The sequence below is a fragment of the Halichoeres trimaculatus genome, unplaced genomic scaffold, assembly GCF_033239565.1.
Source record: "Halichoeres trimaculatus isolate MK-OKI-2021-1 unplaced genomic scaffold, fHalTri1.1 fHalTri1_scaffold_2, whole genome shotgun sequence".
Classification (NCBI taxonomy): Eukaryota; Metazoa; Chordata; class Actinopteri; order Labriformes; family Labridae; genus Halichoeres; species Halichoeres trimaculatus.
The window spans coordinates 38,451,317-38,477,891 of record NW_027437180.1 but is presented as its reverse complement, the minus strand read 5'-3'; the positions used below and the strand labels follow the sequence as shown (position 1 = coordinate 38,477,891).

At 44.7% G+C, this 26,575-nt stretch overlaps 1 protein-coding gene across 6 annotated transcripts; it reads left to right on the top strand.

Moving 5' to 3' along the window:
• Window positions 1-639: 639 nt before the first annotated feature.
• Window positions 640-26,514, top strand: kif16ba (kinesin family member 16Ba). 6 transcript variants are annotated; one of them, XM_074696020.1, is made up of 27 exons: window positions 647-1,034; window positions 3,927-3,996; window positions 4,086-4,199; window positions 5,956-6,072; window positions 6,788-6,885; window positions 6,991-7,100; window positions 8,878-9,020; window positions 9,102-9,270; window positions 9,350-9,481; window positions 9,565-9,740; window positions 9,954-10,019; window positions 10,105-10,164; window positions 10,350-10,469; window positions 10,542-10,593; window positions 10,686-10,823; window positions 10,898-10,980; window positions 11,063-11,151; window positions 13,066-13,098; window positions 13,453-13,506; window positions 13,792-15,135; window positions 15,241-15,399; window positions 15,483-15,591; window positions 17,616-17,663; window positions 21,834-21,956; window positions 22,259-22,348; window positions 23,603-23,686; window positions 24,230-26,514. In XM_074696020.1, the coding sequence occupies exons 1-27, from the start codon at window positions 988-990 to the stop codon at window positions 24,389-24,391; spliced, it is 3,990 nt and encodes a 1,329-aa protein (XP_074552121.1). In that variant the 5' UTR covers window positions 647-987; the 3' UTR covers window positions 24,392-26,514. The 6 variants fall into 6 exon arrangements, with proteins under 6 accessions (XP_074552075.1, XP_074552084.1, XP_074552095.1 ...); XM_074696002.1 differs by having other exon boundaries at window positions 645-1,034; window positions 13,792-15,399; XM_074696012.1 differs by lacking the exon at window positions 13,066-13,098.
• The last annotated feature ends 61 nt before the right edge of the window (window positions 26,515-26,575 follow it).

The following is a 26,575-nucleotide window of genomic DNA, read 5'->3' as shown; positions in this document are numbered from 1 at the left end:
ATTTTTTCAATATTTTTATTTCAATCAATCAATCACTCAAAATTTATTTAGAGAGCACTTTACAACACTCGAGGTGACCAGACTGCTTTCCAGATAAAATAAATAGTAAGATAAGAAATAAAAGCAGATTAAAAGAAAGCAACAATGGAACACGTCAGGATAATAAAATCAGATAAAAACAAATAGAACAAGACAAAGTAAAAAAACATGTCACCACATTACTGTGTATCAAAAGCCTGTCTGAACAAACATGTTTTAAGCCGGGGTTGGGATTTTGACGTTTCCTATTTGTTCAGTTCTTTTTAATATTACATTTTAATTAAATGCTTATCTTTTTATCCTTATTTTATTTTTTATTTTTTATTTTTTTATTTTTTTTTTGGGGGGGGGGGTCCCTCATTTTTACCCTGTTGAAAGCAAGGTTTCCATATCTGTCAACCCATTCACAGACACAAAAAATACATAAAACAAACAAACACAAAAAATAGAAAAAGCAGTTGGAAAAACAATATAAATAAAAATAAAAATATTTTATTTGAAATATATAAAAAAACAGTCTTTATGATTCCGTTTGATTTCAGTGTTTTTTCTCCCTCTCTGGCTTCCGTACAAGTGTTAGTGTTGATATCAGCTGATTCACCTCTTTTTGTGTCATATGAAAGCTAATAGGCTAACAGCTAACAGGCTAACAGCGAAAAGGCTAACAGGCTGCTCATAGTGACCATGGATTCGAGCCGGTTCACACCGGGACAGCGACGCGGTGTCACCGGGCCACGATAACATCCGTCCCCAGTGGCGACCCTCCGTCCGGCTCCCTATCTGCTCCAGTTTGAACATTTGGAGTCCAGTCTGAAGTTTATCTCTGAGACTTTGGTCCCCTTTCTGCCTCTTTGGCTCAGTTAGCCCGGGAGCTCGTTAGCTGACACACAGCAGCTCTGATTGGAGCTAACTGACTCACTCCCCGGACCGTCCGCAGCGGGATGAGCCATGGCATCGGTTCGGGTGGCTGTCCGGGTCCGACCCATGAACAGACGGTGAGTTTGACCCACTGACACGGCTGCGTGGAGCTCACCGTGGTGTTTGAGCTCATATTCATCTGAGTGTGGCGCTAACTGGGGCTCCTGTGGATGTGTGTGGGTGTTTGAATCACATGAAGTGACTTAGCTCTGTGGAGCTGTGGAGCTGTGGAGCTGCAGACATGAGGGTTATTCATCAGTTTAACACGGTTCATATCAGAGAGTGTTACCTCTTATTACAGGTGAGCCTCAGCGCTTTAACAGCAGCTGCAGAGCAGGTGCACCAAGCTAACAGACAGAGCTCATGACTTTAAATCACTTTATATTTACACACCGACATGTTTTAACTGTTTAACCACCAAAGACGAGTTTTCAACAATCACACGACTCAATATATCCACCTGTGTTCAAAAAAGTCACTCTGTTTATTTACTTTACAGACTCTTAGTGCGCCACAGACCATGACCCAAAGCAGGGGCACATCCAGGGGATGGCTGAGGGTGGGCTTGCCCCCTTTTGAATCTAATATAGTTTCTGTTGCTACCAGCTGACTCAGCAGCCCCATGTGTCTGCATGAAGCTCCTTTATATGAGCGGTTATGTAAGCAGCTGTGCAGTTACTGTTTCACTCTGATAGCAGACACCTGAAGGTCCCACTGAGTGCGCTCACTGCTGACGTGTTGGAGTCTGAATCTTCACGCTCAGACTTGCTCAGTTTGTTTTCATGCTTGCACTCGATCATCAGGGTGGAGTCCACCCGGTGAATAAACTGAGGTGGAGTCAGGTGATCATACTCGACTGAACAAACACACCTGCCAGCTGGCGCAGGTCAGGTGAAGTCACATGAGGTTAAATGATGTCAGCTGGTGTCTCTGGACCAGGTTCAGATCTGGTTTCTTCTGTGGACGCTACAGTTTGAACCAGACTCTATGGATGTAGAGTTAAACTGGGTTTTTGAGGTGATTTGAGCCCATGTAGTGATTTCCACCACAGAGTCACGTCTGTTTTAAGGTTACAGAGCTGGATGTTCAGACTGAGCATGTGCAGATTTTCAGACCTCTTCTTCGTCTGTCACTGATCAAACACTGACGATAGAGCGAGATGTCCACGAGATTTCCATGAGACTTCCTGAAATGATGACATCATCACATCAGGATCCCCTGATTGGTTCAGGACACATTGGAGAAACAGGGCCTCAACAGACAGGTAACAGACAGGGGCTGCGGTCGAATAGTCATTTTTGCTTTGGAAGGTTCCTAATGGAGTGAAATGACCCGGAAGTATCTGAGTGACAGCCATGATAAGAGCTGTTTGAATTCTCTAGACACAAAGGAAAGGAGATTCAATGCTTCCTTTCAGATCTCCTTTAGCATAGGGTAGATCTGACCATCCTTTCTGAAAGGAAAGGAGATGATGCCGTCCCACAATTCCTTGCGGCAACAATATTTAACGTGACCAACCCTTTACAAACACAAACTAATAAACCTGAAGAAGAAGGTACCTAGAGGAAAACATGACGGAAAAAGGACGGAGACCACCATGTAATGTTGATTATAAAGCATTGTCAATTAGAGACTGACATTTTTTTACTTTCTGCTTCCTTCAGAGATCAGGGCTCCACTTTAGAAGTGTCCCGCTCGCTGGGGTCAAAGTGTAACTGAAAGGCTCTGGGTCAGCTGACCACGCGCTCCACTGGAGACAGTTAAATAACGCCTTTACAAATAACACATAATCACATCATTTTCATACTTTATCAAACTGTTGTTTATATGTCTATTCCTAAGTCCTTCTGAATTCTCCTTCACATCTTTCCTCAACCTCATGACGTTTCCCATCGAGGTCGAGGAAAAGTGGTTAGGAAAAGACCATAGGACGGACTTTTTGACAGCAGCCAGGTAGTGGGTTATAGACAGGTTACAGACATGTCTGCCCATAGCTCCACCCACAACAGGCCTCCAGAAAGCTGGCCAATCAGAGGGGAGGAGGTTTTCTTAAAGAGACAGTAGCGAAAACAAAGTGTTTTAACTAAATCACCAGGGAGAGAAAATAAGTTTTTATTAGAGCCTGACCAATTGATTGGGCCGATTATGCCTGTCACGATTACTCAACATCGGCCAAAATGTAGCCGATTATAAAAAATTTTGCTCCGCGGAGATTCTGTCACTCCTGCTTTTGTGTTTCTGTGTGTGTTGGGCTGCACACCACCCGAGTGCCCGCCCCCTCCGCCCACCATTATCTAATATAAGACTAAAGAACGACGTCTTAACGTTGTGTTAGTCGCTTTTTTGTGCGATAAACAGAGATAAATGCTACTGTTAATTCACACGTCCACCATTATCTAATGTAAGACTATGATAAGATGTTTTCATGTCATGTAAGTTGCTCATTGTGTGTTTACAGTTTGACTTTTTTTTCTACTTTCTGTGTTCAAAGTTTGACTTCTTTATTTATTATTGTAATTACAGCTTGTTCTTATCATTGGTTAACACTACAGTTCTTATGTTGACATTTTATAACTAAAGTTCCTTGTTTTAATTTAATAGTGTTCTGTCTCTGTCTGGAATCATATGGGTATTATAATAACTTGTGTTCATATACTGTATATATCCCGTGTATATCAATGAACAATGAATTATATATATATATATATATATATATATATATATATATATATATATATATATATATATATTGGGTATCGGCCAATATGTTGGATATTGGCCTTTTTTGGCCCCCAGTATCGGTATTGACATCGGCCCCAAAAATCCCATATCGGTTGGGCTCTAGTTTTTATATCTGTAAATAATGTGAAGATACTACGGGGGCCCCAGAGGGACAGAATACAGACTAGAAAAAAGTGAAATACCCCCTCTTTAAGGTCTCTGTTTGTAAATCTGTGGCTCTTTCACAGGGAGAAGGACCTGACTGCAAAGTGCATCATCCACATGGAGGGAAACAAAACCACCGTCACCAACCTGAAGGTAGAAACCACCGCTCACTGCACACAGAGCCACGATGAGCTGTGATAGAAATATCTGAAACTCTGTTCTGTGTCTGTCATTTCCTAAAGCTCCCTGAAGGCATCGCGGGGGATTCAGTGAGGGATCGGACAAAGACCTTTACGTACGACTTCTCCTACGACTCCACCGACTGTAAGAGCTCCACCTTCGTCTCTCAGGAGAAGGTAAAGGACAGCAGACACAGTTTCTCTGAGGTCTACCTGGAGGCCCGCAGAGAGGTCAGGGAGGGTTCACGCTTCGCTCTGTTCGTCTGAGTCTGTTTCTTGGGAAATCTAAAACCCTGCCAGCTTCATTCTTACGTTCACTGAACATTAAGACCTTGGCTGGATCCACAATACGGGTTTTTGTTTCAGACCGGTGTTTCAAAGTATAAAATGACCCAGCTGAGCCTTTATGGCTCACTGTTGGGCTTAATCTCCATCTGTCACATGACACTGTTTGGGCTGACTGGAGGACTTCAGAAACTGGTTCACTACAGACCAGGAGAGACGATCGTTGCTCAGTGGGGGTTATGTTATGGATGAGTATGGATGATTATTACATTTCAGATTACATGCTAAAGAGTAGTTCACCAACAGAAAAGCTGCTCGGCTGTTTCCTGGCTTTTAAAGAGCGCTATTTGATCCACGGTAACCGTCCTCGCAGTCTGAGCCGGCTGGAGCCTCATGAGGATGAACACATGACCAACGCGCTGAAGCCAGCTCTGTTTTTCCCTCTGCAGTCCCAGTACTGGACTCAACGCAGAGCTAGCTGAGAGAAACATCAAAGATCGTCTGTAGCATTGAGAGCGCTCACTCTGACGCTTCTTTGGAAGACCAAACAAAAACAAAAACAGAGCGCTCACTCTGACGCTTCTTTGGAAAACCAAACAAAAACAGAGCTCTCACTCTAACGCTTCTTTGGAAAACTAAACAAAAACAAAAACCTAGCGCTCACTCTGTCGCTTCTTTGGAAAACTAAACAAAAACAAAAACGGAGTGCTCACTCTGATGCTAATTTTAAGAATCTAAACAAAAACAAAACGGAGCGCTCACTCTGACACTTCTTTGGAAAACCAAACAAAAACCAAAACAGAGCACTCACTTTGATGCTAATTTAAAAAATCCAAACAAAAACAGAAACAGAGCTCTCACTCTGACACAACTTTGGAAAACCAAACTATAACAAAAACTGAGCACTTTCTCTGACTAAAAAACCAAACAAAAACAGAGCACTCACTCTGATGCTAATTTTAAAAATCCAAACAAAAACAGAGCGCTCACTCTGACGCTTCTTTGAAAGACCAAACAAAAACAAAAACAGAGCGCTCACTCTGACACAATTTCTGAGTTTCAGGTCTGAACATTTGTTTCAAGTTAAAAAAAAGCAACAGGTCCACTACTCAGAGAATGCTTTGAGCTGTTTCTTAGGAAAAGGAAAGTTAATTTGGCAACTGACAGTTTGTTTTTTAATGGCCAATAACTCTGGGCTACTGTCGAATGGAAAATCAATAATCGCTAATTGAGAATCATTCATAATCAAAAGTGAGTTGGTAATCGAATCATGCTCTGAATTATTGAATCAAATCAAACCGGGGAATCAGAAAGATTAGATTCTGGTCTCAGGCAGACAGGAAGTCTTCTTCTGTGGTGTCTTTGTTTGTTAACCTCTGTTCTGGAGGCAGACGGTGGCAGAGAGCTGGGTCTGGAGCTGTGCAGCTTTGATCAGGCTCTTGTTTTGGCGCCCTCCCTGCGTGTGTTTACTCGACTCATCACGAGCTCTGGGATCAGTTCACAGCTCTGTAATGTCAACACTGAGTCATGTGACCCTCAGATCTGAAGAGCAGAGTTTTCAGTGTCGACGGGGGCCTTAAAGAGACCTGAGCAGAAATCAAACGGGTCAGACTGATCAGGTTTCTCCCCTTCCTGTTCTGTGATGCAGGTTTTTAAAGATCTGGGCTCAGACGTGCTGAAGGCGGCGTTCGAGGGCTACAATGCCTGCGTCTTCGCCTATGGACAGACCGGCTCGGGGAAGTCCTACACCATGATGGGAAACCCGGTGAGACGCAGCGCTCTGTCACCCCAGAAAGATCAATAACCAGGAGTGAAGGCTCCAGCTGTGTTTGATCAACCTCCATCAGCTCTTTCTCAGAGATTACAGATGACTGTTTCAGATTATCTGCTCGTCTTCATCAATCAGTGAACAGGATTCTGGGTATTCTGAGACCTGGGGCTTAGTTTCACATTTTAGGGTCTTATCAAAGTCACATTAAAGTTCACATTGAATTCACTGAGTAACAGAATCACAACTTTGAGATAAACTTCACAACTACAAGATAAAAGCTGAAAACTCAAAGTCTTACTAAAAAAAAAAAAAAAAACAGCTTAAAAAGTTTTAAAAAATGAGACAGAAAAAAGCTGAAAGTCAGATTAAATGTTGGACTTTGACTGTAACTTTGTACCATCATCAAAACTCTGTGAGGAGCCAGAGAAAAGACCAAACTTTAATGTAACGAGTCAGAATTTGAAAAAAATCACAACTCTGAAAAAATATAATCAAAAAGTCACAACATGGAGATAAGTAAAAAAGTGAGATATAATCAGGATTTGAGTTTTGTAGAAATCTAAAGGCAGAAAGTCCTGATTCTGAACGTATTTGTTGTTTTTATTTTCAGCTGAATTTTCCCAGCCTTTGTCTAGAAATGAGCTTCCTGTCAGACTCTGATGTTTCTCTTTTTACTGCTCCTGATGGTTTTCTGTCTGTGTGAACGAAGGGAGACGCCGGTTTGATCCCCAGGATCTGTGAAGGTCTGTTCAGCCGGATCGCTGAGTCCACTCGCTGGGACGAAGCCTCGTTCAGAACAGAAGTCAGGTGAGAGCAGAGCCAGGGTGGTACTGAGCTCAGCTTTGGCGTAGAGCAGGCTGGTTTTTAGGGAGAGCCCCCCACCCTGAGCACTGAGCTGGGACTGTCTTTCAGTTACCTGGAGATCTACAACGAGAGGGTCAGGGACCTGCTGAGGAGGAAGTCCACCCAGACCTACAACCTGAGGGTCCGAGAGCACCCCAAGGACGGGCCGTACGTGGAAGGTGAGGGTCACCCACACAGTGCATCACGTCAGTCCGTCTCGGAGCGCCTCTGTCTGTCTGAGAGAGTTTGCTGCCCCCTGTGGACAAACAGTGAATCTGAGCTCAGTGCTGATTCTTTGCTGCTCTGCAGGTTTTAATCTCAGAGTTCAAAAGTTCAGATGAAATATGCTGGATTCTGATTTAAATCTCAGGTTTCTAACTTTTATGTTCATGACAGAATTACAGGAAAAATGTCAGAAATTTGAATTTCATCCCAGAGATCTGACTCAGATTAAAGAACTCCACAATTCTCAGAGTCAGACTTTAGTCTCATGATTTGAGAGCTCTGAGAAAACAACAGAGTTCTTAAAAACTGACCGTCAATCTTAGATTTCTTAACTGCCAAGAGAAGTGTCATAATCCTTAGAGTCTGACTTTTATCTGAGACCACTCTGGGAAAAAAAAGTCAGAATTCTCAAAAAAGGGAAACTTTTAAAGAGAGAATTTTAGAAATCTGAGACTTGGAATCTTAGAATCTCAGACCTCTGATTGAAATCTAAGAACACAAGGATTCTGAGAAAACAACAACAAAGTCTTGAAATATGACCCTTTTTTGAAGTTCAATCATTTTGCTGAAAACCAGGCACGGTCAGACGAGTTTAATCTTCTGACTCTACTGCCATGATTCTAGAGTTATAAGAAAAAAATGGCAGATTTTTTATTTCTGTTAAACTTAAGAACTCTGAGAAATGAGGCAGAATCTGGACTTTGATCTTAGAAATCTAGAATTCTGAGAAACAATCACAGACGTTTGTTTTCGGTCACAGAGTTTTGGTGTAGACCTAAAAATTCCAGAATTCTGAGGAAATATGAAACTGTATGATTCTAGATTTTTACCTAAAAATTCTAGAATCTTAAGAAAGGAAAAAAATAGGAGCCAGACTTTGCTCTCATAATTCTGGAGTTGTAAGAAAACATGGAAATACTAGAAATCTAAGTTTTATCTTAGACCACTGTGGGAAAAAAGACAGAATTCTATAAAAAAAAAATAAAAAAATCTAGAATTCTCTTACTCATAAAAAAACAGACATGGTCTAAAGATTCTGACTTCAATCCAAGAATCCTGAGAAGAAAAAGAAGAATTCTGACTGTAATGTCACGATTCTAGAGTTATCAGTAAACGAGGGTGAGGATTTTGAAATCAGAGTTAAACCTTGAGTTCCAGATCTTTGAGAAAAAAGGAGTCAGTGAGTCATGACACAGTGTGATCTGTGGATTTTGTTGTTTAACTAAAAAATCTAGACCAATAAGAACCAATCACAGATGTTTGTTTTCAGTCTCAGAGTTCAGACATAGATCTAAAAATTCCAGAATTCTGAGGAAATATGAAACTGTGTGATTCTAGATTTAATCTTTGGACTCTGAGAAAATCATTTGAGATAAATTTCCTGTTTTTGACTTCAGTCTCAGAGTTTTCACTTTTGTTGATGAACTCTAGAAATCTTAGAGAACGTCAGTGGTATTTTTGACATTGGACTTTATTTCAGAATTCCAGAGTTTGGAGTAATGAAATGAAGAACTCTGACTTTAATGTTTGAATTTAGAGAAACAAGAATTCAGAAATTAATCTTGATATTTTTTTCCATGGTCACTGATCAGAATTATTCAACCTGACCAACGTGTGTGTGTGCGTGTGTGTGTGTTGGTGTTTCAAAGCCTCGTTTGTGAATGAGTCAATGAATGAATGAATGAAGCGCTGACAGTTTTCACTGACCCCCCCCTCCTCTCCTGACCTCAGACCTGTCCAAACACCTGGTGCAGAACTACAGCGACGTGGAGGAGCTCATGGAGGCCGGGAACATCAACCGCACCACCGCCAGCACGGGCATGAACGACGTCAGCAGCCGCTCGCACGCCATCTTCACCATCAACTTCACGCAGGTCAGAGGAGTGACTGACCCAGGGGTGGGGGGTAAGTTCCTGGGTCTTCAGACTTTAAAGGACTTCCTGTTTTTTATCCAGGCCAAGTTTGACGCAGAGATGCCCAGTGAGACCGTCAGTAAAATCCACCTGGTCGACCTCGCCGGCAGCGAGCGAGCCGACGCCACCGGAGCGACGGGCGTCCGTCTGAAGGAGGGAGGAAACATCAACAAGTCTCTGGTCACTCTGGGAAACGTCATCTCCTCTCTGGGTCAGTGCCTCGTCATCATGTGGTCATGTGGCGCTGTGTGGGCGCTCACGGTGTTTGATAACTGCTGATCTGATTCCAGCCGACATGACGCAGGACGCAGGAAACACCAACCTGAAGAAGAAGTCGGTGTTCGTCCCGTACAGAGACTCCGTGCTGACCTGGCTGCTCAAAGACAGCCTGGGGGGAAACTCCAAGACCATCATGATCGCCAGTGAGACGCTCAGACGCCACGAAAACCTCAGGATGACACACCTGAAGTCTGTATCCTCTTTAAAACCTCCTCTCTCCTCACAGCTGTTTCCCCCGCCGACGTGAACTACGGCGAGACGCTCAGCACGCTGCGGTACGCCAACAGAGCCAAAAACATCATCAACAAACCCACCATCAATGAGGACGGCAACGTCAGGCTGATCAGGGAGCTGAGGGCCGAGATCGCCCGGCTCAAAGCTCTGCTGGTCCAAGGAAACCAGGTGAGCAGGCACCTGCAGAGGTCAGCACTGAGCGCGCTCAGTGACGTTCTGCTGTGGGAACACAGTACAGAAGTTGTACAGAAGTCTAATGTGTAAACTTTTATGCTTGGTCTTGTGTTCTGGTTGGACTCCTCCTCTTGGAGCTTGTTACTCTGTGTGACGGATGCTGGTCGACCTTCTGGTCTCAGGGTTTTGACTCTGTGTTTGTGTCAGATTGCTCTCCTGGACTCTCCCACCGCCCTCAGCATGGAGGAGAAACTGCACCAGAACGAGGCCCGGGTGAGTCCGACCCCTCACCTTCAGTTCCATGTTTCCTGGTGTTCCCGTCTCCGCGTGTGTCTGATTTGTCCTCCTGTGTGTCCAGGTTCTGGAGCTGACCAAAGAGTGGACCAACAAATGGAACGAGACGCAGAACATCCTCAAGGTGAGACTCCAGGAGTCCTCGTGGGTCCTTGAGGGTCCTGTCCTCAGAGAGCGCAGTGTGTGTAAACAAACTGAAGCCAGCTGCATTCTTCATGCTGACCAGCAGGGGGCAGGTTTACAGGGTCAGGGAGAGAAAAGGTGTGGGGGTTGTCTCTGATCTGGTTCTGGGTCTTGGTTGGTCTGCAGGAGGAGACTCTGGCTCTGAGGAAGGAGGGGATCGGCGTGGTGCTGGACTCAGAGCTTCCTCACCTCATCGGCATCGACGACGACCTCCTGAGCACCGGCATCATCCTGTACCACCTAAAGGTCAGACGCCCCCTGCTGGACAGCAGGTCAACGAGTGTCACATGACAGAAACTAACTCTGGTTCTCCTTCAGGAGGGGCGGACCTACGTGGGCCGGGAGGACGCGTCCACGGAGCAGGACATCAGTGAGTGGGTCTGACCTGTTTCTGGGCTGTCATGGACTCTGGGGGACTCTGGGGTTAAGTTCTGTTCTCCTGTGTTCTCCTGTCCCCGTTAGTCCTGCACGGTCTGGACCTGGAGAGTGAACACTGCATGTTCGAGAACCAGAACGGCACGGTGACTCTGGTCCCGCTGGGCGGAGCTCAGTGCTCGGTGAATGGAGTCCAGGTGACGGAGCCGTCGCAGCTGAACCAAGGTCAGACCCAGGACCAGGTGTGTCTGATCCCAGGTGACAGAGAGTCCGTCTGCTCACGCTCTGTTTGTGTCCAGGTGCCGTCATCCTGCTGGGCAGGACCAACATGTTTCGCTTCAACCATCCCAAAGAGGCGGCCAAGCTGAGGGAGAAGAGGAAGGTGAGGCTGCTCCTGGTCCAGGGTTTAGGGACGGGTCTTTACAGGACCAGGAGATCCTGACGTTCTGACTCTCTCCCCTCAGAGCGGCCTGCTGCCCACCTTCAGCCTCTCCATGACCGATCTGTCCAAGTCCTGCGAGAACCTGTCCACGGTGATGCTCTACAACCCGGGGTGAGTTCAGACACTTCTCCCGCTGCATGAGGCGACAGCGCAGACCCTGCTGCACATCCCCCCCTCTGCATCACAGCCCCAGAGGGAGGTGGTGATAAAGGAACAGTCCACCACTTTTTACCCACAGACAGACCAGGAGAGCAGGCTGTGAGACACAGAGAGGTCTTCAGCTTCCACCACATCCTCAGCTAGAGGGTTACAAACACAGCTTTACTTAAATAACATCGCTCCGAGGGTGAAACTTAAACTCTCTGTGAGGAGTTTCTGAGTAATCCTGAAAAAGTCTCCTTTCTAGATATCTGCCTGATCCTGATCCACACCCTAACATGAGATTATCAGCTCAAATAAAAGTTATTCCTAAATGCTACTTCCTAGCTTCCTGATCGGGTCGATGAGGACCAGACACCACAACAGCTGATGAAGTTTATCAGAGAGAGGAGAGATCTGTGTTCTTCTCTGCTGAAAATGATTTCTGTGATTAATTTTGTAGTGATGGTGGACACTGGAGCCGAACTGTCAGACAGAAAAAGGACAGAAGAGCAGAAGAAAGAGAAACAGGAGAGAGATAGAGCACGAGCTAAAGGCTAACACATGAAATCAAGACTAAAATACGAGCTAGAGGGCTAAAACAAAAGCTAACGACCTTAAACATGAGCTAAAACACAAGCTAACTGCTTAAAATTGAGCTAAAGGCAAAAACACAAGCTAAAGGCTAAAACACAAGCTAAAGGCTAAAACAAAGGATAAAAACCAAAATACAAGCAAAAGGCTAATACATTAGTTTAAGGATAAAACGCGGGCTAAAAAACAAGCTAAAGGCAAAAACACAAGCTAAAGGGCTAAAACAAAGGATAAAAACCAAAATACTAGCTAATGGCTAATACATTAGTTAAAGGATAAAAACAAAGGCTAAAACTTGAGCTATAGGCTGAAAACACAAGCTTAAGGCTAAAACATAAGCTAAAGGCAAAAACAAAGGATAAAAAAAACAAATACAAGCTAAAGGCTAATGTGTTAGTTTAAGGATAAAACACGGGCTAAAACACAAGCTAAAGGCAAAAACACAAGCTAAAGGCTAAAATAAAGGTTTAAAACCAAAATACAAGCTATAGGCTAAAAGACAAGCTAATGGCAAAAACACTGGCTAGAAGCTAAAACACAGGCTTAAACACAAGCTAAAGATTAAAAATGGGCTTAAAGCTAAAACACAAGCTAAAGGCTTAAACATGATCTAATTTTTTTAACACTTGCTATAGGCTAAAACATAAGGTTAAGGCTAAAACACTTGCTAAAGGCTAAAACATGAGCTAAAGGTTTTAACACTTGCTAATGACTAAAACTTGAGCACAAGTTCATAACACAGGCTAAAAGTTAAAACAGGTTTAAACATTAGCTAAAGACCTAAACATGAGCTTAATGCTAAATCCAGGCTAATCTGTTTGTGCTAATGTTGACTCCAACCCACAGTCAGCAGTTATTCTGCAGTGGTCTGTTCAAACTTGAGAGTCTATCAATAAAATGAAGAGTGAGGTTACGTTAACTCTGCTTGGTGAGGTTGGAGTTGGTAGATGAGCTCTGGTAGGACAGAACCAGGATTCACTAACGTTACACGTTACAGACACGTCTCAGAGCACCGGGCTGTGAGGAGAGATAAATATAGCAGCTGATAAACTACGCTACAAACTGACAAAGTTAGCTTGTTGTCTTCTTTCTGCCAAGTGAAACTCTTCTTAAGCCCTCCTACAGTGTAACACTGGATCAGCTGGTCTTCAGGTTTTGATCAACACAACAAAGAGTTGGTTTAATCCCTCCCAGCAGCAGATTTAGCAGCAGACACCGTCTCTGGTTGATTGATGTGTGCAGACTTTTAGGAGCAGCTGAATTAACTGTCTGAACCCTGTGTCCTGTCGACAGTCTCTTCACTGAGAAGGGCCCCGTCTTCCTCAGGTAGACCCAGCTGTCCTCTGTGTCTAAGTGTCCCCCCCTCTTTAACGTCGAGACGTGGTGTGACTCGTCCAGTCCGTCAGCCTCATCCCTCATCCATCTTTGTTTTTATTTTGCACGCCATCTCACCGCTTCTGTCTCCACGTAACGAGCTGAAAACACAGTTTCTTTCTCACATCGCCTGGCGTTTCACTCACCGTGCTGTTTAAGTGTGTGTGTGTGTGTGTGTGTGTGTGTGTGTGTGTGTGTGTGTGTGTGTGTGTGTGTGTGTGTGTGTGTGTGTGTGTGTGTGTATATGTATGTGTGTGTGTGTGTGAGTGATGTGACAGAGCTGATGGTGTGTGTGTGTGTCCACAGGTTGGAGTTTGAGCGGCAGCAGAGGGAGGAGCTGGAGAAGCTGGAGTTGAAGAGGTACCGGTCTGTTTGCTCTGACTGTAGGAGCTACGGAGTCTCATCAGGGCCAAAAACATGAGCAAAAAATCAAATTTAGTGAAAAACTGAGAATAAGTGAACGTTAAATCTACTTTAGTGTGAGTAAAATCACACACTCGAATAAAAACACTTGCTTCTCATTTTTTCACTAAACGTGATTTTGGTTTCTGTAGAAACTTTTTTCTCAGCTCAGGATTTTGGCCCAAATCTGACTCCGTACAAACAGGTGGCGCTGGTTGGCTGAGCGTGTGCTCCTGTCCGCAGGAGGCTGATCAAAGAGATGGAGGCCAAGCACCAGAGCGAGAAGGCGGAGCTGGAGCGCCTGCAGCAGGAGGTGGAAAGTCAGAGGAAGGAGTCTGAGGAGGTGCGGCAGCAGATCCTGCGTCAGGAGGAGAACCTGCGCCACCGCAGCCAGGACATCGAGAGCCGCCTGCGCGACTTCCTGGCTGAGAAGGAGCGCTTCGAGGAGGAGCGGCGTCTGGAGATCCAGGGCACGGACCTCCAGAGGAGAAACCCGCTGCAGGAGTCTGAGTCGGAGGAGGACGAGGAGCAGAGGAGGCAGCAGGAGGCCGTGGAGCAGACGGAGATCTACAGGGAGCTGGAGAAGCTGAAGAGGGAGCGTGAGGAGCAGAAGGTCCGTCTGGAGGCGGAGCGGCGGCGCCTGGAGGAGCAGGAGAGGGAGCAGCTGAGCCTGGTGGGGCGGCTGGAGGAGCAGCTGAGGGAGAAACACGAGGCCGCCTCCACCCTGCTGACCAGGGAGGACACGCGCCGCCTGGAGGAGGAGCGGCAGGCGCTGGCTGACATCAGAGAGGCGCTCCTGCGTGCCAAAGAGGCAGGGGAGCGGCCAGGCGTGGAGGACGCCAGCGAGGAGGCCAGAGCCGCCAAGGCTCGGTACACAGACTTCAAGGAGGCGCAGGTGAAGGAGCTGGACCAGCTGGAGGAGGGGCTGCAGCAGCAGAGGGAGCGCCTGGAGAAGGAGGTGGCTGCTGAGAGGAGCAACCTGCTGCTCCTGGCTCACAGCCTCAGGGAGCGGCAGCACCACCTGAAGGAGGCGCAGGAGAAAGGAGCGCAGGACGCCACCGCCGTGTGCCAGGAGGAGCAGCTGCTCAAACAGGCGGAGCACCGGCTGCAGTTCAAGGAGCGGCAGCTGGCCAGCGTGTCCGACAGCCTCCTCCCTGCGCTCGCCGAGGAGAAGCAGAGAGCTGTGGAGGTGCTGGAGCGCAGCGAGGGAGGCCGCAACGGGAACTGCGACAGCCCGCTGGGCCTGGACAACACGCTGTACCAGGTGGAGAAGGAGCTGGAGGACAAGGAGGAGAAACTCAACCTCCACTGGCGCAGCGCCCAGCAGCTCCAGCAGCTCCAGGAGACCTACGAGTTCACCGCCAACGTGGCCCGGCAGGAGGAGAAGGTGAGGAGGAAGGAGAAGGAGATCCTGGAGTCCAAGGAGAAGCAGCAGAGGGAGGCCATGGAGCAGGCCGTGGCTCGGCTGGAGAGGAGGCACTCTGCTCTGAGGCGCAGCGTCTCCCTGGAGCCCGACTCTGAGGAGCAGCGCCACAAGAGCTCAGGGGGCAGGAGCCTGAGGGCCGGGTCCGAGCTGGACCAGCAGAGGTCAGAAACACACACCCACACACACACACACACACACACACACACACACACACACACACACACAGATTCTGGATCAGATGGGTCACACTTACACGCTCTCTGCAGGGTGGAGCGAGAGATCCAGAAGCTGAGGAAGAGGATCAGCGAAGGAGAAGACAACAGCAGGAGTCACTCCATCAGCATCGAGGAGAAGTCCAGCCACAGCAGCTCCCCGGTCAGCCACATCCAGAGCCTGAACACGCTGCTGCCGCTGTCAGACGACAGGTGCCCCCCCGCTCAGCCCCTCACACTCAGGTCGGTACGATCCATCAGACCTGGTCCTCATCCCATCTCTGTCTCTGAACCAGGATCAACGCCTACATCGAGGAGGAGGTCCAGAGGAGGCTGCGCAAAATGAACCTCCTCAACGGCAGCAACAGCACCATGGATCTGTCCCTGTCCTGTGAATCCCTCAGGGTGAGGAAAAGACTCTACTCTGCACTTTACTCGACTCTATTTTATCTTTGCAGCTCCACGACTCGTCTGTTTGAAACTAACAGTTTGTTCAGACTGAGGTCAGAGGAAGAGAGCAGGAAACAACAGGATGACATCACAGGAAGAGGGTGTCATACCATGGGATCAAAGGGAAAGAATGACATCCATAAAATAAAAGTACTATAGCCATAGAGAAAATATAAATTAAAGTAGAATGAGTTCAAACTATATTTTGAGATCATAGCAATAGAATGACACTAAAGGGATATAATGCCATCCAAAAAAAAGTAGACTATAGCCATAGAGATAAAATAAAATAAAATAAAGTAGAATGACTTCCAAACTATAAAATAAGATCAAAATAATAGAATGACATCAAAGGGATAGAAAGACATCCATAACATAAAACTAGACTTTAGCCATAGAGATAAAATAAAATAAAGTAGAATGAATTCAAACTATAAATGGAGATCATAGACCAATAGAATGAGATCAACACAATAGAATTAGATTAAATGAATAGAATTAGACTAAATCAGTAGAATGCAGTAGAATAAGATTAAAAGAAACTAATGCAATAGAATGAGTTAAAACAATAGAATGCAATAGAAACAGATCAAAGCAAAAAGATATTGTAATAGAAATAGAATAAAGTAGAATGAGTTCAAAACAATAGAATGAGGTGGAAAAAATTGAATGCAGCAGAATGACAACAAAGTAATAGAATATTGTCCTAGCGATTTGATTTAATAGAATGAGGTCACAACAATAGAACAGCATCAAAGCAATAGAAAGAGGTCACAACAATAGAACGAGATTCAAGCAATAGAATGAGGTCACAACAATAGAACGAGATCAAAGCAATAGAATGAGGTCACAACAATAGAATGAGGTCACAACAATAGAACGAGATTCAAGCATGGAATGAGGTCACAACAATAGAACGAGATCAAAGCAACAGAATGAGGTCACAACAATAGAACGAGATTCAACCAATAGAATGAGGTCACAACAGTAGAACGAGATTAAAGCAATAAAATGAGGTCACAACAATAGAACGAGATTCAAGCAATAGAATGAGGTCACAACAGAATGAGATCAAAGCAATAGAATGAGGTCACAGCAATAGAACGAGATTCAAGCAATAGAATGAGGTCACAACAATAGAACGAGATTCAATTAATAGAATGAGGTCACAACAGTAGAACGAGGTCACAACAATAGAGTGAGGTCAACAATAGATTGTGTCAGAATGACATTAAAACAATAGAATTTTATTGGAGCAACAGGATGTAATAGCACGAGGTCATAACAATACAATAAGATCAAAAAATAGAATGACAGTCAAACTCAAGAATCATCAAAATAGAATGAGTTTAAAAGTATAGAATTGGATTAAACCGATCAAGTGAAGAGATGGTACAGACCTCTGTGCAATCAGAAGTTTATTTGTTGTGACTGAGTCGCCCCCTGCTGGACATTAGATTGTACTGTGTTTTGTCACTCGTTCCGTAGCGCTGGGCCCTGTCTTTGATCACGCTGCAGTCTCATATAGATGAGCTGGCTCTGAGGGGTTAAAGTGAAGTTCAGTAGCAGAGTGTGACGCTGCTCTTTGGTGGTGAACTGATATTTAGCTCTTTAACTCTGCAGGACGACGATGAAGTTAGCGACTGTAGCTCTGTTAGATTAACCGATGAGGTAAGACCAGGACCCGCCTGCTCTCTACGTCCCACCGAGACTCTCCCTGCTCTCTAATCTGCATGATCTTCCTGAACGTGGCTATGGATCACCTCAATCACCTCTATCGACCCGTTTGCCTTGACCCTCCTTAAATCAGGCTCCTCTGAAGCTGATCTTTCTGTTTTCCTGGTTTGATTTGATCCCCGTCATCATATGATTTCTCCCTGCTGAAGGATGCTGCCTCTCGTATTGTTTGGGAAAGTTCTGCTCACATTTCTGCTGATTACAAGGTTGGTAGTTGATATGAAGTTTTTCTACCGTTTCAGGACGAAGAAAAGCTGCAAAACATGAATCCAAGGAGGCTTAAATATGAGGTAAGACAACGTTTGTTTTTTTTAGATTAACACAGTCTGATAATCCATCATTAACGACCTGAAACCCAGATTATTAAAGTGTGTTCAGACCAAATGGGAGTCCATTGTAAGCATAACAAACAAATTACTTTCAAACCCAGCAGATAGATCGTACTGTTCTGTTAGTAGAGATCACTGAGGTAGGGTATGCAGGGGTTGTGGTTACTTGTTGTAAATGCAACATTCAAACTAGGCTCCTCCTCCTTGGATCAGTACCAGCAGCGGCGCACACCCACCCACTCACTAACCTAGCAACCACCTGTAGCATTGCGTTTCTACACCTGACTTAGCAGGTATTCAACACATACCTCAGGTGAAATGTAACGCTAGTAGCTAGTTTTGGGGGTTGTTATAAATGACAATCAGGAGGGGAGAAATTTGTACGGTTTGTTAGCAAAACTCTCATCTTGCCAATTGGTCTGCACACACCCTTTGGGTCAAAGAAGTGCCTGTTTTTACTCATGTGCATGAAAAAATCATCAAATTTTAGACTTAATTTTGTGAAATATCTTCTAAGAGAGTTCCTGTTTTCAGTGTCATAAGCTTGATGGTTATTTATGTGAATCTTTAACCGGTTATAAGTCTTCTGTAACTACGGTTCTGTAGGTCATCGACCTTGTCCTTATCCTGCTTTACCCATGTTTCTATAGTGGCACACTGAAGATCTTAATTTGCATGCCAAACCTCTCCACACTGTTAATTTCCAATCACTTATGACTCACCTCTGCACCTGGTGACGGACAGCCTGTAATTCTCATGGGGGTGGACTATGGAGACTGTAATTCAGACAACCTTCACATCCTTATTGAAGACGTAGTCACGGACCCCCTCCCCCCTTGTGCACACAGAGAGCCTCCAGGTTGTGGTCTAGCTCCCTGGCTGCAGACTCCCCTTCCTTCACCCCGGATAGTGTGTTTGATGAACCGGAGAAGGATCTTTTGAAGTTTCACAGGAAAGACAAACCAGAATCATACACTGAAGGTTTTGCAACCAATGAAATGCCTCACAAAGGTGTTGACATCACCAGATGGTTGCAGCAGATCAGGAAACTCCAGGAAGGAGAAACTTGCCAAGGACTTTGGGAGTGGGATCAGTCCAACAGTGGGCAACCCAAGTTTTTTGCAACATCAAGAAACGTATCAACCATCGGATCCGTTGAAAACAAGACAGACAGAGCGAGAAATGATTCTGGCTACTGCCTTTCCATCGATGAGAAAAGGGTTGAAGACAGAGCACAGGGGTTGACGGATAAAATCCACCACCAAACATGTAACCCTGGGGTAGCATGGGACGAAGGTCTCTCCAAGGACTCTGTTGCTTGTCGTATTGAGTCAGAGGAAGGCACTCAACGAAAGCAAGAGTCTGAGACATCAGCAGAGAATGAAGTGAGCATTAGTGGTTACACTTTGGGTTATTTCACTGGGAAGCTAACTGAAGCGTACAAAGATGCAGGCAAGAGGTTGCAAGGAACACGAGATGTGATACAAAGTACACGAGACATGATCCAAGGTACACGGGACATCATCCGAAACGTGGGAGTTGGAAGCATGAAGGACGTACTCTCTCAGTATGTGACCATGATGTCCAAAGAGCTCCCACTGATCCAGCAGATCCAGCCCAAACAGGAACCACAACCTTCTCCCCCTGCAGAAAACAAGGTCAGTTTGCTGGATTTGTCAAATGATCGTGGTCTCGGTTCTCCTCAGAAGTGCAGTGTGCCTGGGATCCCGGGTGTGTCAGGTTGGCCCAAAGGTTCAGTGTCAAGGCTTAGAGACACAAGTCCTGAAGTGTTTCATCAAAGGTTGGTCCAGCTCCCTCCAGTCCTGTCCCAGCTGCAGACACTTTCACCACAGAAGATTTTGGAGAAGTTGGAATATCTGGCTCCTAAAGTGGAAGTCAAGGAAGTTTTGAGTATCTTCTGGATCAAAACGGCCAACAAGAAGCAGCCGAGTCCAAAGCCTGGGTGTTTGGTTTTGGCACAAAATGACCTCGTTGTGCTGTCAAGTGGAACAAACGTAGACCAGTCCATTTCTGTTGTTCATCATTTTAATCACCTAGAAATCAAGAAGGTCCAGATTAGCCTGGCAGGGCAGCACGTCCGTCTGATCGGAGGGACTGACGACTTGGTTTTGGCTGTTTTTACGTACAACAAAGAGCTCACCCAAGAGTTCTGCAAGGCCTTACTGAAGGTCCTCTGTCCTGAAAGGTTCTCCAAGGGGACCAGTGATGACCTGCTGCTCTCTGGGGACCTCATGACTCTCTCTTTGGATTGGACATCGTATGTCCCCGATATCATCCTGGACAGTGGTCTTCACGTCACCTCCAGGTTCAAGAGGATCCTTGCAGACCTGCTCTACATTGTTCATGGAAACATGGACGGTCCTGGCAAACCATCTTTGGCAAACATTTGTCCCCTGCTCTACACCAGCGTCAAGGTCATGAACTCCTCCCGCATGTATCAAGACACCATCTTCCAGTTCCTCTTGATGGACACTCATGTGGCTCTCCTCCGGGAGGATGGCGTCTTTCACCCGGTGCCGCGGGGCTCCAGTCTGGTCCCGTCACAGCCACAGTTTCAGGGCCTTGAAATTCGTCGGCGTGCAGACATCAAATGTGTTCTTGCGAAGGAGAACGACGATTGGCTGGTCATAGAAATCTCGTTTATGAATGGAAAAGGAGCAGAAAGGAAGACTCCGGCAATGCAAGGTGTGGCTAAAGGGACTTCAGATCAAGGACGTCGCTGTGACTCCTGGAAGTTGTCCTTTGGTTGTACCTCAGAGGCAGTTACTTTGATTAATCATCTTTGTAACTGAAGTATAAACCTCACAGCAGTCTCAGTTTTTACTGACAACAGCTGTGGGATCTTGTAGATCCCAAACGGAGCAAAGAGGGAACCATAACCAGGGAGTAGCCTCATTGGACTACAAACAAGTTGATGGTGGAGGAAGGTGATTTTTGTTGACATCTTAAAAATAGTACATTTGAAAGTATTTAAATGATATTTTAACATTTTAATAAAGATTGATATTCAAATTGATTGTATGATCAGGCTGTTATTACACAAACCTCAGAGCGTTGTCTTGTGAGAAAGGAAGGACAGCATCAGGGGACTAGTTTGAAGTTCCTCCAGTTATTCAGGGGAAGGTGATTAGACCTGACATGATTAGGTCCAATAGAGGGGCTTGTTTTGGGCTCTAATGGATCGTATCTCTTTCTTATGATACAAAACAGACCAGCAACTCTTTAGTTATGCAAGGCAAAATTACTGCTTTTGTAAACTGAGTCTAGTGAATCTGGAGAAAAGTTGAAGAAAAGTTGGGATCCTTTCTGAAATTCTTCTAGACCCCAGGAAAAACCACTGTAGCCCCAAGTTTAAGAGTTAAAAATCTGATCGACTTTTGCTTTTTGCTGGGTCTGGTCCATGTGGAAACTGATGGGCCTATGGTGACATGTCTGTAGTTAATCTCTTTGAAATAAACGTTGCATTCGATTTTAACAGTTTTAGTCTAATCATAAATGTCATGTTCATTGTTTCAAATTATTGGTGTCAGTTTTTGTTGTGTTCTGAATTTCAGTTTCATGTTGTTAAAAGGGAGATTACCTTAAAGAGGGGGTATTGTGCTATTTTTTACTTTTTATTCTGTCCCTCTGGTGCCCCCGTAGTATCTTTGCATAGTTTACAACTTGTAAAAAATTCTCTCTTTTTCTCTCCCTAGTGTTTTAGAAAAGTCTTCTTCCAGTCTCCGACTGAAGTGCTTCTGCTTTAGCTACTGTCTCTTTAAGAAAACCCCCTTCTCTCTGATTGGCCAGCTTTCTGGAGGCCTGTTGGGGGCTGAGCTATGGGCAGACGTTGGTGTTTAACATGTAATGAACTCGGCCCTATACAGATATGTGTAACTTATGTCTGACCTGATTCTGTGAAATGTTTCTGATGAAGGTTTATGAAATGAGTGAATTTTCAAAATAAAGATTGAACGTTATCAGTTTCCTGTTCTCTGATTTTATTTTGAAATCCTCATAAATCCATCTCCTGGTTTGTTGACGTCTGTTGTGATTTTCCACCCTGTACCCTTAACTGTTTTCCTCCTCTCTGACCTTTTCCCTCCTGTTACCTGCTGACTTCCTCTGCAGCACCTGGTCTCTCGTCCCCTGGGAACAGGCTGCGACGGCCTTCAGGAGCCTGTTAGAATTAGCATCCCTCGCTACGTCCTGCGCGGGCAGGGGAAGGACGAGCACTTTGAGTTTGAGGTGAAGGTGAGTGTTCTCCCACGCAGAGCTTCACTTTCATCAGTCATGTTTCTCTGACCTACATGCTCCTAATCCCTATTTCTGGCTCATATTTCTCTCTGTCTCTTCAATTTTTTCTGAGTATCACCCATTGATGAAAGAAATGAAGACTTAAGGGATTAAGTGCTTCAAGTTATTTAGCCGCTGGTGCTGCCATCTAGTGCCAGGAGAAGTGCTTAAACAATCAAATTGTGATCAGACGATGCCACAAAATGAAGGTTAGAACCTCACAAGTAAATAGTTGTAACTCAGACTCTCTGTTTGCTCAGATCACTGTGATGGATGAGATGTGGACCGTTTTCAGACGTTACAGTCGCTTTCGGGAAATGCACAAGAGCCTCAAACTGAAATATCCAGAGGTGAGGAAACTCGTTTCTTCTTAAAATACCCTCGTCTGTTCAACCATGGCGTCAAATGTTTGATGTTCCTTTGTTATAACCGTGACTCGTTTGGTTCTGCCTCTTCAGTTTTTACCCAAAGTGATGGTATGTAGTAACAAACATATATTTAAATTACTTTTAAGGTGAATAAGCCTGGCTATGGTAGTCTGGAACAGTGACCTGATGAAGTCATGTTAACAACAGTGTGAAAAATCTTTTTTTTTTTCCATTTACAACAAACATATCTTCATATTTTCTTTATTCATTATAAACAAAATGAAATAAATAAACATTGAGTTTTTATGATTTTGATTCATCAGACAAACACTGAGTGATATATTTCCTAAGAACGGTGAGGAAAGAAGTTAAGATGAAGAAAGGTTGAACTTACAAAGTACTTTCAGTAAAACGCTCAGTACTCAGAACTTACTGCTGTCAGGCTGTATTTCATGGTACTGTCTCTTTAAGACTGTAACTGTCTCTGTAAGACACTGTGGAACTCACAGCGTTCCGGAACACACTGAATCTACGGAAGGGTTCCGGAATGCTGAGGCTTTCAGAGGAGCCTGTTGCTGGTTTAAAAACTACAAAAACCAAGTCTGGACCATAGACTGTATAAAGAGTGGACAGTGTGGCTCCGCCATTTATCATTGTACAGTTTTGAAGCCAAAATACCTCCGTCTCAGGTGCAGCCATTGTAGCAGTTTGGAGCCAGATGCTGTGCAGTAGAGACTGTGAGGGATTCTGGGAGAATCTGAGTGGAGCTGGGTGACAAAAATAATATTATTTTTTTCTTTCGAGAGTCTAATTACTTCTTGACTCTACCTCCCGACATATTTTATGATCCCTGAAAAAAATACATGAGAATGTCAGCTGTCAATTATTGTTAAACGATTGAAAGCCTCGTTTTTAACCTCTTATGACGAATGAAAACGAAACTTTTCCGAAAAAATAGGACTGAATACAAGACAGCCAAATGATATCTTCAAATCACCACATGAATCAGACCTGAGAAACATTTTTACCAGGTGTATTAATTTTTTAAAGTTTGACCACAGCCCATCTGGAATGACTGGAAAGCTAGATTTTTTAACCTATACTGCCGCCAGCCACCAGGGGGAGCAGTTTTTGTGGAGACCTCACTTCAAGCCGAACAAGCAGACGTCCATTTTTTTTACAGTCTATGGTCTGGACCCAGAAACCTTTCTGAAGCTGGATGTTTGTGATTCACAGCTCGCAGCGCTCGAGTTTCCCCCGAAGAAGCTGTTTGGAAACAGAGACGAGCGAATGGTGGCCGAGCGCCGGAACCAGCTGGAGGTAAGGGGATGAATCCAGTTTAGGGGCCAATCCCAATCCCTCTCTCCCTCTCTCCCCTTTCCTTTGGTCCTCTGCTCTGAGGGCCAAGGGGAAAGAGTGAAAACACGCTCCTTAGAAACGAGACGCCACTCTGACCGTCACTGTGACCATCAATGTGACCGTCACTTTGACCATCACTTTTCACAAAGTGATGATGAACTGAAGTCAGATCAGAGAGACATGTTCACAGCAAACAGACTTCACTACCATGGACTGCATTGCATGAGTGATGAGACAGCTAAGCCAGGAAAAGCTAACATTAAGCTAACGTTACAGTATTCCAAAGCTACATTGTGTAGCCTTTGAATACTGTAATGTTAGCTCATCATAGCTTATGTAGCTAATGCAGCTCCTGAATGCAGCTTGAACATGCAAAACAAAGGACCAAGTGGTAAAACAAAGTCTGGAGGGTAAGCCAGGGTCTAAGGGGTAGATTTGGGATTGGCCCTAAGAATGAATTTCAGGTGTTGAGTTGTATGTGACGCTGATGTGGTTTTCTCGTAGCGCTATCTGAGGAACTTGTTCCGGGTGATGCTGACGTCCTCCAGCTCTCCTCTCAGAGCCGACGCAGATGGCGGCTTCCGCCTCACCAAACACGCCGTCTGTGAGTTCTCGCCGTTCTTCAAGAAGGGCGTCTTTGAGTACAGCAGCCATGGCACGGGCTGACGATGGCTGCTCCAAACCAAATAAAGAGGTCAAAGACTAAGGTCAGTTCCTGTTCTCGGACTCGTCAGGGACGCTCGAGGACGTTTGGCTCGAGGACGTTTGGCTCTGAGTCCACCTCCAAACTTTATCATGAGACGTGTTAAAGTGTGAAACGTAGCGCTCTGTTTCAAGAGTCTCATTCCTCATAGACCCAGAGAAACGTCTGATGTTTCCAGCTTTCTTCTCTCCTCCTTTTCCACTCTGCACGCTCCAGCAATAAACAGCCACAGTTAGAGGGTCAAAGAGATACAGCAGGAAGTGAAAAGGGTGAAAAAAGAAGAAATAAACATGAGACTATCCAGGCTGCTGCTTTATTTCCCTGGAATTCAAACCTTCTGTTTCCTGTTCCAAGGGTTGATCAAAATTCAATCCTTACAAATCCAGAAAAACATCTGATCTCAAGATATTTAGAAAAAAATCAGGTCTGGGATGCTCAGAGAAATGTTCTTGTTTCATTTATTGAAATAAGAATAATTTCAATAATTTCATCAGATTTCTTTAATCAATCAGTCATTTCTGTTTGTAACATCTCACGTTAAGTATAAAGAGACTTTTTTTATAACAAATAAAAACAAACACTGGGTCAGATTTCAGGTTTTCAGACTCCTCTGATAAAAACTGTCTTTGAATCTGAGGGAGTTGCTGGTCCATTAAATCCTCACATGTTGCTGTGGTTGTTCACGTCAAATCCAACAAAAAAAATATTTGTTTACATTCACGTTAAAGCAGAAAAACTCACAAAGCATGAAGAAAGGATGAGGAGGAGCAAAGGTGTCACTTTAAAAATTAAAGAAAAGTTTATTCACGTCACGAAATAACATGAAAAAAGTTTCAAAATGAACAGAATGAAGTCATTAATTTCAAAGACTTTTTACTTGTATATTAACATATTTATTCTTGTAAATTTACGGTTTTGTTTCTGTAAATTTATGAGATTATCTCGTAAACATACTTTCTCCCTCTTTAACGTGGCCTATTACTCTGTTGCACTTCAATGCTCCAAAGTACACTGAAACAAAATTCAGCTCATGTTTAAAAAGATCACCTGACCTTTCAGCAAAGTTACTTTCCAGAGGCCAGAGAAGCACGGTGGCTCCTGAACAAATGAACAAAACGCTCCCTCTGAAGAAACCTCTACACTTCAGACCTGAGGTCCTTCATTTTCCAGTGGAGCCTGTCACACACTCTGATACACACACACTTGCTTACTTGCTTATTGCTGTCCATCGTTGTCGATGGGTGGTGGGGGATCAGCGCTTGGCGCGCTCATGCCACCTCATGTGGCCGTGTAGACCAATTGCTGATCCTCACACTCTTCCACATGTGGTGCAGGTGTGTGTTGGACCTGGTGGGATAGTTCTTGCAGCGCACTCATGGCACTGCCTGCGCTTCCCTAAACGCCTCAGTGTCGTCTCCTACTCCAGGTGGGAGACTCCTGAGAGGCAGGAGGAGCACCAGGTGTCACGGTCTGCTGCTGTCGCTTCCAGGTTGTTAGGAGGGGTGTTACAGTTTTTAAGTAGCACCTTCATGTAGTCCTTGTACCTCTTTTGTTGCCCTCCCTCCTGGGACTTGATCCTGAAGTCTTCCTCTGTGATTGGTTAGCGGCTCTGAGCAGGAAGCAGCTCTGGACTCTTCTCGTTTCTTCAGAAGCCATACTGTGTGAACACTGACTGTAAATGATGATGTGCAAAGTTTTTCTAAACCAGGCGCTCGTATAAAATGATGAGCTGTATGAAATGATGAACTGTGTGAAATGATGAGCTGTATGAAATGATGAACTGTATGAAATGATGAACTGTGTGAAATGATGAGCTGTGTGAAATGATGAACTGTATGAAATGATGAACTGTGTGAAATGATGAGCTGTGTGAAATGATGAAGTGTGTGAAATGATGAAGTGTGTGAAATGATGAGCTGTGTGTGAAATGATGAACTGAGTGAAATGATGAGCTGTGTGAAATGATGAACTGTGTGAAATGAAGAGCTGTGTGAAATGATGAGCTGTGTGAAATGATGAAGTGTGTGAAATGATGAAGTGTGTGAAATGATGAGCTGAGTGTGAAATGATGAGCTGAGTGAAATGATGAGCTGTGTGAAATGATGAACTGTGTGAAATGATGAGCTGTGTGAAATGATGAAGTGTGT

Excerpts from the sequence above, each read along its gene's own strand:
- kif16ba (XM_074695974.1), top strand. The coding sequence starts at position 988 with ATGGCATCGGTTCGGGTGGCTGTCCGGGTCCGACCCATGAACAGACG. Across the intron at positions 10,824-10,897 it reads GCCGTCGCAGCTGAACCAAG|GTGCCGTCATCCTGCTGGGC; the intron begins GTCAGACCCAGG and ends GTTTGTGTCCAG. Across the intron at positions 10,981-11,062 it reads AGCTGAGGGAGAAGAGGAAG|AGCGGCCTGCTGCCCACCTT; the intron begins GTGAGGCTGCTC and ends CTCTCCCCTCAG.